The sequence below is a fragment of the Aethalodelphis obliquidens genome, unplaced genomic scaffold, assembly GCF_003676395.1.
Source record: "Aethalodelphis obliquidens isolate GAN/ISIS:26980383/991018 unplaced genomic scaffold, ASM367639v1 scaffold26, whole genome shotgun sequence".
Taxonomy (NCBI): domain Eukaryota; kingdom Metazoa; phylum Chordata; class Mammalia; order Artiodactyla; family Delphinidae; genus Aethalodelphis; species Aethalodelphis obliquidens.
Window position 1 is genome coordinate 13,381,449 of NW_020837970.1, and position 15,106 is coordinate 13,396,554.

The 15,106-nt window shown below is 39.3% G+C and overlaps 1 protein-coding gene across 3 annotated transcripts in view; it reads left to right on the forward strand.

Annotated features, from left to right (window-relative positions):
- Window positions 1-15,106, forward strand: part of ZWILCH (zwilch kinetochore protein) — a 39,156-nt gene that overhangs the window by 9,967 nt on the left and 14,083 nt on the right. For 2 of the 3 annotated variants that reach the window (XM_027123388.1, XM_027123389.1), the window contains exons 5-14: window positions 3,355-3,554; window positions 4,080-4,150; window positions 4,811-4,966; window positions 6,252-6,323; window positions 10,571-10,664; window positions 11,191-11,240; window positions 11,898-12,003; window positions 12,534-12,613; window positions 13,806-13,962; window positions 14,471-14,499. In XM_027123388.1, coding sequence (XP_026979189.1) covers window positions 3,355-3,554; window positions 4,080-4,150; window positions 4,811-4,966; window positions 6,252-6,323; window positions 10,571-10,664; window positions 11,191-11,240; window positions 11,898-12,003; window positions 12,534-12,613; window positions 13,806-13,962; window positions 14,471-14,499 — 1,015 coding nt within the window. The remainder of the gene's footprint in view (window positions 1-3,354; window positions 3,555-4,079; window positions 4,151-4,810; window positions 4,967-6,251; window positions 6,324-10,570; window positions 10,665-11,190; window positions 11,241-11,897; window positions 12,004-12,533; window positions 12,614-13,805; window positions 13,963-14,470; window positions 14,500-15,106) is intronic. The other variant, XM_027123390.1, reaches the window with a different exon arrangement.

The following is a 15,106-nucleotide window of genomic DNA, read 5'->3' on the forward strand; positions in this document are numbered from 1 at the left end:
TTGCTTCGTAATTGTTTTCCTTATTTCTAATCTGGTTCCTCGCCAATCTTTTTTCCTCACTGCTGCCAGAGTGATCTTTATAAAATGAAAGCCTGATTGTATTGCTTCCCTGATTAAAAATCCTTCAGTGGTTCTTTTGCCCCATGATAAAATCCAAATTCCTTATGAGTGACACATAATGAGCCTTCAGCATCCAATCCAGTGGTCCTCCATGAGGGGTGCCATACTCAGCAGGCAATTGGAAATGTGTAGGGATACTTTTTGATTGCCACAGTGATTCAGGGGAGCTTTTGGCCTGGGCCATGGATGGTAAATGTCCTGCAATGCATGGGGCTGTCCTGTCCAACGAGGAATTATCCCACCCAGATGCCAGTAGTGCCCCTGTTAGAAACCCTACCGCCTCTGTCTGCTTTGCCAGTTTCACTACCCACCCCCCAACATATGACTTTCTGTCTGCCCGGCCTCCCTCAACTCCAAAACCAAGAAGTCTTTGCTGTCAAGGAGTCCTGGAGGATCTGGCTTTATATGTATAACAATATTAGAGAATAAGGACCATAATAACAATATTCACAAAGTGACTTTCTTTCATGGTGGGGTTTTTTTTTAATTTATTTATTTATTTTTGACTGTTTTGGGTCTTCGTTGCTGCGCGCGGGCTTTCTCTAGTTGCAGAGAGCGCGGGCTACTCTTAGTTGTGGTGCGCGGGCTTCTCAATGTGGTGGCTTCCCTTGTTGTGGAGCACGGGATCTAGGCACAAGGGCTTCAGTAGTTGTGGCACGCGGGCTCAGTAGTTGTGGCTCACGGGCTTAGCTGCTCCGTGGCATGTAGGATCTTCCCGGACCAGGGCTTGAACCCGTGTCCCCTGCATTGTCAGGCAGATTCTTAACCATTGCACCACCAGGGAAGCCCCCATGGTGGGGTATTTTTGTTTTGTTTTGCTGTGTAGAAGCTTTTAAAATCTTTTGTAGTTAATCAGTCTTTTCTTTCTTGGCTTCTTGATTTTAAGTCATGTTTGGCCTTTTTTGCTTTTCTGTCCCATAACTTGAACATTATTTATTTGCGTTGTTTTCTCCAGCCAGTGTTTGTTTGGATTTATCCATAGGCTTATCATTTCTTTGCTCTCCATTTCTTCTTGCCTTTCAGACCTTCCTTCTGGGATTATTGTATTTCTTTATTGAAGTACAATCCCTTAGAAATGCCTTTTCTGAACATCTATTGGTAATAAATTTAGCTTTCATCTCTTTGAAAAAAAATTTTAAGCTGTATTTTTGGTAACTTTTAATTCTGATACACTCAAATTTACAGAAAAATTAAAAGAATAGTTCAGGAACTTCTGTGTACCCTTAACCAGATTGACCATTATTTACATTTTGCTGTCTTTGCTTTGTGATTCTGTCACTTGTTCCTCCTCCTCTGCTCCTGCCCACTCCCCCATCTGTGTAACAAACACGTGTCACACACACAGTTTTTTATTTATTTTATTTATTTATTTATTTATTTTTTTGCGGTACGCGGGCCTCTCATTGTGCGGCCTTTCCCATTGCGGAGCACAGGCTCCGGACGCGCAGGCTCAGCGGCCATGGCTCACGGGCCCAGCCGCTCCGCGGCATGCGGGATCCTCCCGGACCGGGGCACGAACCCCTGTCCCCTGCATCGGCAGGCGGACTCTCAACCACTGCACCACCAGGGAAGCCACACACACAGTTTTTTAAATGAAATATTAACAGTATGTTGGCGACATCATGCTCCTTCACCCCTAAATACTTCACTATGTATTTCCTAGAATCTAGTACATGCTCTTATATAACCACAGAACAGTCATCAAAATCTGGAAATTTAACATTGTTACAATATTACCATCTAATCCACAGACTATATTCAAATTTCCTTAAGTGTTCCATGACTAATGACCTCAAGCATCTTTTCATATATTTATTGGCTTCTACTTTCTCCCACCCCCCAGGTTTACTGAGATATAATTGACATATTCTGTTATTTCTTTTGCTTAATATCACAGCCTACTTCCACTCCCAATGACCCTCTATCACATATTGAACTCCCTGCTTGTAGTAGCTACACTTTGTCATTTTTTTTTTTTTTTTTTTTTTTTGCGGTACGCGGGCCTCTCACTGTTGTGGCCTCTCCCGTTGCAGAGCACGGGCTCCAGACGCGCAGGCTCAGCGGCCATGGCTCACGGGCCCAGCCGCTCCGCGGCATGTGGGATCTTCCCGGACCGGGGCACAAACCCACGTCCCCTGAATCGGCAGGCGGACTCTCCACCACTGCGCCACCAGGGAAGCCCACTTTGTCATATTTTTTTTTTGTCACTTCTTGATCTGCCTCATGTACCCTGCTCCCACTTCTTCACTTGGTGAAACTTTTATGTATTTTGCCACTTAGTTTCCAGATTTTTGTTTCTGGGATTCTGTGATATTGTGATGTATAATAAGAAACATATTTGGTCTTTGTCTGCTGTTCCTGGCACCCAGCTCCTGAAACCTTTGGAATTTTCTAGGTGTGGAGAACTATAAAGGTGTCTTTTGTTAAGTTAGTGAGGTGACTTTTGAACCCCACACCAGGTAACCTAAGAATGGGGGCTGCTTGCCAGGAGAACCAAGCATGTGACTGGAGGGTTGGAACTTTGAGTCCCACCCAACCTCTTGTGGGGGAGAGGGGCTGGAGGTTAAGTTCAGTCACCAGTGGCCAGTGATTTAATCAATTGTGACTATGTAATGAAACCTCCGTAAAAACCTAAAAGGAGAGGGTTTGGAGAGCTTCTGGGTTGGTGAACACAGGGAGGTGCTGGGAGAGTGGCTTGCTAGGAGAGGCTGTGGAAGCTCTGTGCCCTTTTCCTCATATTTTTCCCTTTGCATCTCTTCCATCTGGCTGTTTCTGAGTTCTACGCTTTTATAGTAAACTGGTAATCTAGCAAGTAAAATGTTTCTCTGAGTTCTGTGAGCAGCTCTAGCATGTTAATTTAACCCAAGGCGGGGGTTGTTGGGACCTGCGATCTATAGACACACAGATGACAACCTTGACTTGGAATTTGGCAATTGGAAGTTGGGGGGAGGCAGTCTTGTAGGACTGAGGCTTTAACCTGTGGGAGCTGATGCTATCTTTGGGTAGATAGTGTCAGAACTGAGTTGAATTGTAGGATACCCAGCTGGTGTCAGAATTGCTTGGTGTAAGGAAAAACCACACACATTGGAATTGGGTATAAAATCTTAGATGGTGATCAGAAGTGGGATCAGAGTCAGAATTGTAGCTACTGTTCATGATATCTTTGGAAAAGAAAACTTTTGACTGATTGACAGCCTCTACGTCTAATTTATTCTTCCTACTGTTGTTTCCAAGGCAGTTAATTGGACTTTACACCATGGCTCACAATCCTAATATGACCCATTTGAAGATTAATCGGCCAGTTACTGCCCTTCCTCCCCTTTGGGTAAGGTGTGATGGTTCAGATCCTGAAGGTACCTGTTGGCTGGGAGCTGAGCTTATCATAACCAATAACATCATCACAGGAATTGTCTTGTGCATGGTCACCTGTAAAGGTGAGAACTCACTTCTCTTACTTTTGTGGGTGTGTGTGTATATATTTATTTGTATAGTTATTGCTTTGTGGTTTTTACTGAAACTTGATATTGTTAAGAGGGAAGTGCATGGAACTTGTGTTAGCCACCATGAATGAATCTACTGCAATGTGTAACTTGCAGCATGTAAGAGATAGTCCAGAAACAGATTTCCAGAAGTCCGAACAGAATTTTATGGCTGTTTTATTTGGGTTTCATTTCATTTATATGTGTGTATTTTTGGAAGTTTTCATTGGAGGATAAAAAAGTTGAATATAATTCCAATTTCATAGTGGGCCTTTAATTATACTTTTGGTAGTATTATTGACCTCTGTTCCACTTTCCTTCTTTTAAAAACATTTCATCTGTGATTTAAAATTTAATTTCAACAATCATTAGTGTTAAGTTGTGATACCCTCAGAATTTGAGGGATTATAATTTTCTAGCTCTAATGATGTAATTTTGAATTGTACCTGTAAAGTATTTTCTTTCTTTCATGTCCTATAGCTGATAAAAATTATTCTGTAAATCTTGAAGACCTCAAAAATTCACACAAGAAAAGACATCACTTGTCTACTGTAAGTATTTCTCTTCTATTCATATTATTTTCTTCAAACTGCTAACGATCTGCCTTCCTAGTGTAAAGGTTTTTTCACTCCTAATATGACTAGATATTTTTCTGTAGTATCAAAATGTTTATTTTCATATCAACTAATGACTGAAAATATATGCCTTGCCTTTTAGCTAATCTTTGTGATGAAAAAGAGTTGTCTTATTTTTCCATTTGGAATAAAAGCATGGCACTTTGTTTTAAAAACAAATTTTATTTATTTTATAAATTTATTTATTTTTGGCTGCGTTGGGTCTTTGTTGCTGTGCGTGGGCTTTCTCTAGTTGTGGCGAGCAAGGGGTTACTGTTCGTTATGGTGTGCAGCCTTCTCATTGCGGCGGCTTCTCTTGTTGTGGAGCATGGGCTCTAGGGCTCACGGGCTTCAGTAGTTGTGGTATATGGGCTCAGTAGTTGTGGCTCATGGGCTTAGTTGCTCCGCGGCATATGGGATCTTCCCGGACTGGGGCTTGATCCCGTGTCCCCTGCATTGGCAGGTGGATTCTTAACCACTGTACCACCAGGGAAGACCTCGATACTTTTTCTTTTGGGAAAAGAGTCAGTCATTTTGATAATGGGCCTTTGGCCTTGTGAAAGCACAGCTAATGGTTTGCTGGATGCACTCTTTCAGTTAACAGCCAGCGGCTTTGCCCAGTATGAGCTCTTTAAGTCCACTGCCTTGGATGATACAGTTGCTGCCTCACAAACTACGATCACTTTGGATATTTCCTGGAGTCCTGTGGATGAGATTCTTCAAATCCCTCCACTCTCTTCAACTGCAACTCTGGTAGGAGCAAACCCTTCTTTCTGTTGCGTTTACTCAGTGTGGATTTACTTTGAACTTGCCTGTTGCTAGTGCTCCATGCTTCCAGCCCAGCCCCAGGCTTAGCTCTCCCTGGGCAGCTTTGAAAGGCTCAGCTTGCCCCTGAAGTCTCACCAGAGCAGCCAGTGGAGGTTTTGCCAGGTGATCTGATCTATCAGTTATCCACAGTGCTGCGATTATGATTAATAAAGTCTCTTGAGTGGGAACTCAAACGGAATCATCACAGTGACTTATAGTCTCTGCTGTTCTTAAAAGAGTGCAGATATTGGCAACACATCAAGAGTCATTATTCTATTCAGACCTTTCACCCTATATTTACATTTCTAGAATCTCTCTTAAGAAATTAATCAGAATTGGTAACAAAAATATATGGACAAAGATATTCAATGCAGTCACATAGCTGTGTTTAGAAAATATTAAAAACAAAACCTGAATAGTCAGTAGGAAAATGATTTAAATAGGTTTTCATGATGAAATAGTATATATATATTTTTAAAATCATGATTTAAAGTATCTTTAATAATGAGAGAAAATGCTTATTATTAAGGGGAAAAAAAAAAGACCCAAAAAGTACAAAATTATATGTACAGTAGGATCTCAACTATGGTTTTTAAAAATGTGTACACAAAGGCCTGTATAGTGTTACAAGTGGTTTCCTCAGGGTGGTGGCTCATGGATAATTATATTTTTAGCGCTTTTCTTTTCCTGCAATAGGAATTTACATACTGGCATTTACTATTTTCTTCTCTTTCAAACCATCCCCCCTGCGTTTTTTTTTAAGGATTTAGGTTTATAAAACTTTGGCCTCTGGCGAAGACAGCACATTGTAGATTTAACACTTAGAAGTCTACTGAGCGTATTTATTGGGGGAGAGAGGGTGTTGTTTTTGGTGTGTGGTAATGCTAAGTTTGTCACCGAGTCTTGAGATGTATTTATTTATATTTCTACTCCTTGTCCTTTTGGAAATTCAGTGGGACGGAGTAGGAGAGCGTGTGTTCCACTTAGCTGCAGTTGTGGTATAGAGAGGGGTTCTGGTGGCCTGAATTTAGGGTACTGTATTGGGATGGGCGGGGTCTATGGTATCCCTGGGGAAGGTGTTCTAAATGCAGTATTGACCTACTTTTTCAATTCACTAGTGCTTCATGAAATATATTTTTAAATGTGTGGGTAGTTTGAAATGCAAATAACTGTGACCCTGATGGAGAGAAGATGGGATTACCAGTGAAAACTGACTCTGGGAACTTTTTAGAATATTAAGGTGGAATTGGGAGAGCCCAGAGGTCCTCTGAATCATCTTCACAGACAACTGAAATTTCTCCTTGTGAGTATCCTTCTAGAATTTGTAACTTGTATTAAATCTCATGTTTTCATTAAAATGTTTGCTAGTGTCATTGTTATTTAGTTTTGTGTTCTTCAAAACTTGTTCCAAGTGTTATGTGCTTGGCAATTGGGACAGCGTTACTGTGTGGTAATTGTCCTTGCAGTTAAAGGGAACATTCATCAGTTAGTAGTTAATGGGTAACAGTTCTTTTGCCTTTTCTACGAAGTATTTGAGTTTTATTCATATGATGGATTCCCCTCTTTCCAGGTGAGTCAGTTGCCAGTTAATTCCAAATGTGTGTATAATCTGCTTGTTACTAACTGGGATTTTGATTGATGCTGAAGATTAATGAGCATGTGTTTTTATGTTTCAGTAGTTTAAGCTCCACTCTACAAATTCCATCTCAGAGGTGTGGGGGGGGGGGCGCTCATTTTGTTTATTTATGTGTTTATTTATTTACTTTTGGCTGCATCGGATCTTAGTTGCGGCATGCGGGATCTTTCCTTATGGCTCCTCTCGAGTTGAGGTGGGCGGGCTTAGTTGCCCCGCGGCATGTGGGATCTTAGTTCATTGGAAGGCGGATTCTTTTTTTTTTTTTTTTTTTTTTTTTGCGGTACACGGGCCTCTCACTGCCGTGGCCTCTCCCACCGCGGAGCACAGGGTCCGGATGCACAGGCCCAGCGGCCACGGCTCACGGGCCCAGCCACTTCATGGCATGTGGGATCCTCCCGGACCGGGGCACGAACCCGCGTCCCCTGCATCGGCAGGCAGACTCTCAACCACTGGGAAGGCGGATTCTTAACCACTGGACCACCAGGGAAGTCCTGGTGGGGCGTTGGGGGGAGTCATTTTAATGCAGTAGAAATTCCAAATGTCTTAGCTTGGCGTACAAAGCCAGTTATATCCAGTCACTGCCCTACTTACTTCTTTTTTCTTTTCTTTTTTTTAACAGCTTTATTGAGATAGAAATTACATTCCATAAAATTCACTCGTTTTAAGTATACAATTCAATAGTTTTTAGTATACTGACAGAGTTGTACAACCATGACCATATTTAATTTTAGGGTATTTTCATCACCCAAAAAAGAAACCCCATACCCATTAGCAGAAACCTCCCACCCCTGCCAGCCCCTGGCAGCCACTAATCTACTTTCTGTAATACTTTGTTCCTTTTTATTACTGAATAACATTCCAATGTGCATATGTACTACATTTTTGTTTATCCGTTCATCAGTTGATATATGTTTTGCTTGTTTCTACTTTTTGGCTATTTATGAATAATGCTGCCATGACTAGTCGTGTATAAGTTTTTATGTGACATATGTTTACACATCTCTTGGGTGGAGTTGCTGGGTCATATGGTAACTCTATGTTTAACCTTTTGAGGAACTGCCAAACTATCTTTTCCAAAGTGGCTGAATCATTTTACATTCCCACCAGCAGTGTATAAGGGTTCCATTTTCTCCATATCTTTGCCAGTGCTTGATACTGTCTTTTTTATTGTTGTTACAGCCATCCTAGTGGGGGTGAAGTGGTATCTCATTATGGTTTGTTTATGGGTTTTTTTTGTTTTGTTTCTTGGGGCCGTGCCACTAGGCATGCGGGATCTTAGTTCCCCAACTAGGGATTGAACTGGTGCCCCCTGCAGTAGAAGCATGGAGTCTTAACTACTGGACCGCCAGGGAAGTCCCTCATTATGGTTTTGATTTGCATTTCCATGATGGCTAATAACATTGAGCATCTTTTCATGTTCTTATTGGCTCCTACTTATTTCTTTAGCTTAATCTCACTCCCTACTTTGCCATACTGAGCTCCCTGCTTGTAGCAGCTCCAGTCCCATCACACTGTCACTTTCTGTGTGTGTGTGTGTGTGTGTGTGTGTGTGTGTGTTGTTCTGCCTAGTGTGCCCTTCTTCCACCTCTTTGCTGGGTTAGCTGTCTGTGACATCGTCACCTCAGATGATTGCCCTGATCCCCTAGAATAGCTTATGCTGCCTGTGCTTCGTGCTGCCGTAGAACCTTACGCAGCCCCCTTGTCAGACGGTTTATCAAACAGTAATTTATTTGCTTCTCTGTCTCCCCTACTAGGCTTGAGTGCCAAGTACCCCATTGTGCCTTCAGCTTCTAGCACAGTACCAGGTGTTTTTCATACTTTTACCTCCTCTCATTATTTCCCCATTTGTAAAAAACTTGGTACCTTTTCTACCTTTCTTACCTTTCTTCTTTCTTGAGAGCTCCTCTTTCTGGACCCTTCCTGTGGGCTTCCATCATACTTCTACCTTCGTGTCTCTGCCCTCCTTTCTCCACCCCGGCAGAGGGCTTGTCCATTTAGTGATTTGACTAATGCCTTTACGAGGGAACTCCAGACTCCCATCTTTAAGCTGCTACCACTTCTGGTCTTTCCCACTTCCATCAAATTAGTTCCCACATGAGTAGAGGGCTCTTCCCTCCAATTCAGTATGTCCAAAATGAAACTTGAAATCTCCAGACTAGATCCCCTTAATAAGCCCCCCATTTATTTCTGTGATTTCATCACTCCTTCAGTTTCACAGGCTAGAAGCCCTGTCTTACTTTAGTAAGAACTATCTCTAGTTACTGCCACAGCTAGAAGCTGCCACTCTACTGTGTGCCCAGCATGTGGTGCTAGATGGTTCGGTTATTTTGCCTGAGGTGTCAGCAACTGGTAAGTGGAAGGGCTGGTTTAAAACTCATTCGAATACATGTCTGTCTGTCGGACTTGAAAGTCCATACTTTGTTATAATCTCTCTTAGAAATTCACAGACTCTTAGATGTGCACATGGCCATCGTCTCTCCAAGTTCAATCCCCTGTATTTTTATAAATAGGTAGGATTTTTTTCTTTTCTTCTATTCCTTATATATTTCTGTCTGTCTCTCTCTCTCTTTCTGTCGAATGTACTGTTTGTTTTTTGTTTTTTTCGCTTTGAGGTATCTCACTGTGCCCATCTTAGTTAAAGCCCTTATTACCTCCCTTCTGGACTACTCTAATGATCCTTCATTGTTCTCAACAGGGACACACACTCTGGGCATCTTGGGCAGGATCATTCTTTGTGGTTTGGGACCATTGTACACATTGCAAGATGTGTAGCATCCTTGGCCCCCACCAAACTAAATGCTCAAAGTGCTCCTGTACACACAGTCACTGTGACGCCAAAATTTATCTTCGTGTTTTTCCAAAGACTTCCTGGGTTGGAGGATGATCTCACTCTTATTGAGAAACACTGTACTTTCTTTTTTCCTTAGACTCTATCCTGAGTATTTCTGACGGGAGATTTCTTAGCTGCTTGATCATGTCATTTTCCTGTCAAAAAATCAACAATGGCTGTTGTCTTCCAAATGAAATAAAAAATCTTTTTAAGTTTTAAGACCACTATTTCTGTCTAATCCCTATTCCTTGTACTCTTATTTGCTGCTGTTTCCTGGGTGTTTTCGCCACCCTTGGCGGAATCATCCCACCTTCTTCATCTTATCCCCTGCTCTGTAGCCAATGGTTCCTGCATTTGAGTTGAGCTAATGTTTCACATCGTTCCTCTGGCCATTCCAGCCTATCTTGACCTCAACCTCTTTCCTTATTTCAGTTTAGATATTGTAGGTAGAGGCATACACATTCATGGTATTTTTATGTAAATTTCCACTCAGTCTCACATTTTTGTTCCCCAGTTATTTCATCTGTATTATCGGTCCTTCTTAACCAAAATTAGAAGTGTCTTCAAGGCAGGCTCATAGGTCTTGAATCCTTTATAGCACCTATGCACACATAATGAGAGTTCAGAATACCATCTTTAGCATAAGACTGCTGGATATATGTACTGGCACTGTCAGTTACTGTGTGACCTTAAGCAAGTTAATTAACCTCTTAGTCTCAGTAAAATGGGAGTGCTAGTAGTATCTGCCTCATAGGGTTTTTGTGAGGATTAAATAACATACTGCATATGAAACATTTAGAACAGTTCCTGGCATCTCATTAAACATTGAAGAATTCAAGATACTAGGAATTCCCTGGCAGTCCAGTGATTAGGACTGCACACTCTCACTGCTGAGGGCCTGGGTTTGATCCCTGGTCAGAGAATTAAAATCCCACAAGCCACGTGGTATGGCCAAGTAAAAAAGAAAAAAAAAGTGTGTATATATATATATATACTAATATTATTACTAAATACATTTTACTGATTAAACTATGTTTTTTGCTAACAAGTTTTTTGGGTTTGTTTTTTTTTTAATCTCTCACAGGTTTTAGCTGATGGTTTGAGGACTGGTGTAACTGAATGGCCTGAGTCTCTGGAAGCAAAATCTGCTGTTGAACTTGTGCAGGAATTTCTGAATGGTGTTTGTTTTCCTAACTCATGCTTGTTTTTTGTTTATTTTTCTTAACTGGGAATTTAAGCTTGCTATATTTAAATGTAAATTGTCTTTTTATGCTTGATATTCTTTTTGGTTGGGATATATCTAAAGCTATGAGGTCTGTCATGGTGAGAGGGGCAGCTTCCATTCTGAATTGCTAACTGTAGAGATCTCAGTGATTTTAAGAATTAATAATACTTATTTAATTTACATTTTATATACTGCAATCGTATTTGAGATTGTAACCTTTGAGCACCTACCATGTGCTTGACATTGTGTGTCAGGGTCTTTCATTGTATCTTAGTTCATCTTTACACCCCTACCTAGTGGGTATCTATTTTGACCTCCATTGGAGAGTTAAGTAATTTGCTAAAATACCTGGTTATACTTCTGCTATCCTCATTTGCTTCTGTACTTCTACAATCCATTTGAAAATAGAATTAGGATGGAAATAATTTGGAATGAAGGAAAATAAAATCCAGAGTTAATAAGCTTTTGCCACTTTCTAGACTTAAATAAGCTGGATGAATTTGGTGATTCTACGAAAAAAACCACAGAGGTAAGTGATTATTATTGGAAATGCACACTGAAAGAGCTTGTAAAATTTGGTTGTACTGTTGTCTTTCACGTCATACAATCTCAGATGGATCTGCTACAGCCAAGGTAGCATTTTGAGAGTAGTTTTTTGTTGGTCTTTAATGTCAGCACTAGTGATTATTTTCCTTGAGAACCGATGAATATTTTTAAAGAGAACTAGTACATATTTATTATTAATCACTTAACTGCAGAGAAATGGAAACAAATATGTTACTATACTGTGGGGTGATATTATTATAGTATATTAATGTTATGAGATGGCATGTTAATATGCCACAGGTGGTACTATTAAATTGCACTTAATATGTTGTCATTTGACAAATAGGAAAATTGAGACAAAGGTAATTTAATTAAATATTTTTCCATGGGAGGAAAGTTGAATGCTTGTTTTTAGGCATCAGAGTTTAAAAACAATTTTAGAGGTCCCGTTTTTCACTGTCTATTTATTTGTATCTCCTCATTAGTGGATGAAATTGTAGAAGATGCATTCACGTCTCTCTTTGCATGTGTTCATGACCCCACCTTTTCTCAGAGTAGCATTTGAAAGCTTATTGGCCTTCAACTGTTGCACTTTTTAAAAAATAAACTGAGTATTCTCTGACACTCACTTCTTTTCCAGACAGTGAAACATGACTCTGCTGCAGTTGATCGGTCCATGGAGTGTCTTCTCACAGTACGGGGTGATCTCGATTTTGCTGAGCAGCTGTGGTGCAAAATGAGTAGTAGTAGGTGTCCATCAGGATTGTGAAATAAAAATTTTCCTGTTATTTCTTAGGTTTACTTTTAAGTCTTTTGAAAATAATACAGTGTGTACTGCTAGTCTTGTGTGGACATCTGGTTCCTGTTTTATCAAACTCATTTCTAATAATGCATTGGCACATTTTACTCAAGAATTTTCCTAAGACAAGGCAATTCGTAGAACCTGTTCTTTTCTCTTGCCAGAAGTATAAGACCTAGGTGGTTTTTATGCTGTATTTATATGAGCCAAAACATATACCTTAGTGAAATTATAATTATTAGGAAAAGATATTCCATAATATTGTACTAAGTATGTTATTTTATGGCAATGGGTTTAATTTCTTTCTTTAAAAATGCTTTTTTTGGGGGGAGGGGGCCTTTAATTTCTTTCCCCCTTCCCCATCCATAAAGTTCAGATACTTGTCTTCCACTTCATTTGTGTATCCTTAAAATGAATGACATATTTGATCTGCAGAAATAACCATGAAAGTAATGTTAGACTGACTTGCTTTCCAAGGTGTGGTTTCTTACCAAGACTTGGTGAAGTGTTTCACGTTGATCATCCAGAGTCTACAGCGTGGTGATATACAGCCATGGGTAGGTTTAGTAGTGTGTGTGAGAACCTTTTCTCAGCAGCATAGCAAACTGGTTAAGGACATAAGCTCTGGAGCAGACTGCCTGAGTTTGAATTCTATCTCTGCCACTTTCTAGCTGTGTAAACTTGGACAGGTTCCTTAATTCATGTGAAGCACTTAGCACCTAGTTCATAGTTAATGTACAGTATTTGTAAGCTACTAATATTGTCGTTACTGTTGCTATGAATGATTGCTCTCATAGACTACTTATGAGAGTACAAATTGGAACACTCTCTAAAAAGCAATTATGATAATGTATTGAGATACTCGAAATGTAGCCATCCTAAGGCCATACACAGGAATATGTATCAAGATTTTATGTATCATGATAGTCATTACAGCCTCATTTACAGTAGCAAAAATTGTAAATGACCTGAATTTTCACTATTAATGGAATGCCTAAGTAAATAATGATATAGCCACATAATGGCACATGTAATAGTTGCTACAGATGATGTGGAGAAATGCTTACAGTGTTCAGTAAAAAGAAAGGATTATACACTATTGTATAAAAAATATAAATTTTGGAGAGAAAAACCCAGAAACAAATACACTAAAATATGATAGTCACCTCTGGTGGTAGGGTTACAAATGAGTTTCTCAAACTGCATTATACATTTCTGTACTTCATGGATTTTCCATAATGAATTTGTGGTTTTATAATGAAGAAAAATCTAAGGTAAAAGCTAGAAACAAAAAGATTCTTCATCTAATAGGAATTATTTTAAATAACACAACTGCCAATTCATGACAATGACAGAAACTTTCCGAGGTGTGAACGGAGATACACTCCAGAGCAGAAGCATGCAAACCCTACTCCTATGTGGCATTAGTCATTCTATGCATTTTAGTCTTGCCCATCGAATTTTTCTCTTGAGAGTTTCTGTGTTTGTGAGATATTTACAAGTATATCGCTACCATGTACAAGTGCAAAGTGAAAATAGTATTAAAAAAAAAGAAAATGCAGAAGATTGTGTTGGAAATTAGAGATAACAGAAGGACAGTAATGAGAAAATGTCAAATATTTTAGGTGATGAAAAACGTAAGGTTATAATATAAGTTTTAGCTTTTAGCTAATGCAGTTTGTTTGTCTTTTGCTTACTGGACTTTTTATATTTATATTTGTGGCTTTATAAACTTTTCCCAATTTCTAGCTTCATAGTGGGAGTAACAGTTTACTAAGTAAGCTCATTCATCAGTCTTACTATGGAACCATGGACACGGTTTCTCTCAGTGGGATTGTTCCAGTTCAGATGCTTTTGGAAATTGGTTTGGATAAACTGAAGAAAGACTATATCTGTTTTTTCATAGGTAAGGCCATTTCCCAGCTCAAAAAATTAAAAGCTGCCTCACAAAAAATTAAAGGCTACATAGGTATTCTCAGGTTTTATCTTTGTACTTGTCCCTAATTGTTTGTCGTCCTGGCTTTGCCCCTGGTTCACTGTGAGACAAGCACTCCCATTTTTTGAGCCTTAGTTTCCTGCTCGATAAAGATATTATATTAAAGGTAGCTATAGTTTTTGTCTTTAATTCAAATGTTTTGAGATTCTTTGAGGTTAATGTAGTAAATAAAAAACGCTTTTTATTTTAATACCCATTACTTGCTTGTTTTTATTAGGGGCAAACTGTGATCATTTTTAGAATAAGTATTAATTTATATTTATGGTGTAATGTACCAGAAAATTTGGCTTTTTGTGATAAACTGTTTAGCTTGAGCATTTCTTTTATATATGAACTATGAAATTTTTTGCTTAGGTTGCTTAATTTGTAATAGATAATACCTAAGGCTTAATTGCATATATGTGTTTTTTCTTCATAGGCCAAGAACTTGCATCTTTGAATCATTTGGTGAGTTTTTATTCTAAAGTTGGTTTTTCTTTATTCGGTCATTCTGCATACAGTTATTAAGTGTCTATTCTGTGCCAGCCTCTGTTCTAGGAAACAGGTAAATTAAGACAGGCAATTACACTGTATAATATGACAGACAAAAAGGTAGCCCATTCAATGTCACTTCTCATTCTTTATAAATGTATGATACTGACATAAAGTTGTATCCTGCTTATTAAACCAATGTACTCCCACAACTCTCATTTATCTAAAACGGTTAAGGAATGCCTTTCTTTGATAGGCCTTATAAGGGAATATTTGCTTTATATTCTCTTGACCCATTTCTTTTACACGTGAAGGATTACTTTCCAAAGAATTTGTTATGTTCCTTAACATATTGATTCAAAAGATGCTTCTGATATATGTGGAACCTAGAAAAATGGTACAGATGAACCGGTTTGCAGGGCAGAAATTGAGACACAGATATAGAGAACAAACGTATGGACACCAAGGGGGGAAAGCGGCGGGGGGTGGTGGTGTGATGAATTGGGAGATTGGGATTGACATGTATACACTAATATCTCGATAAAGATATTATATTAAAGGTAGCTATAGTTTTTGTCTTTAA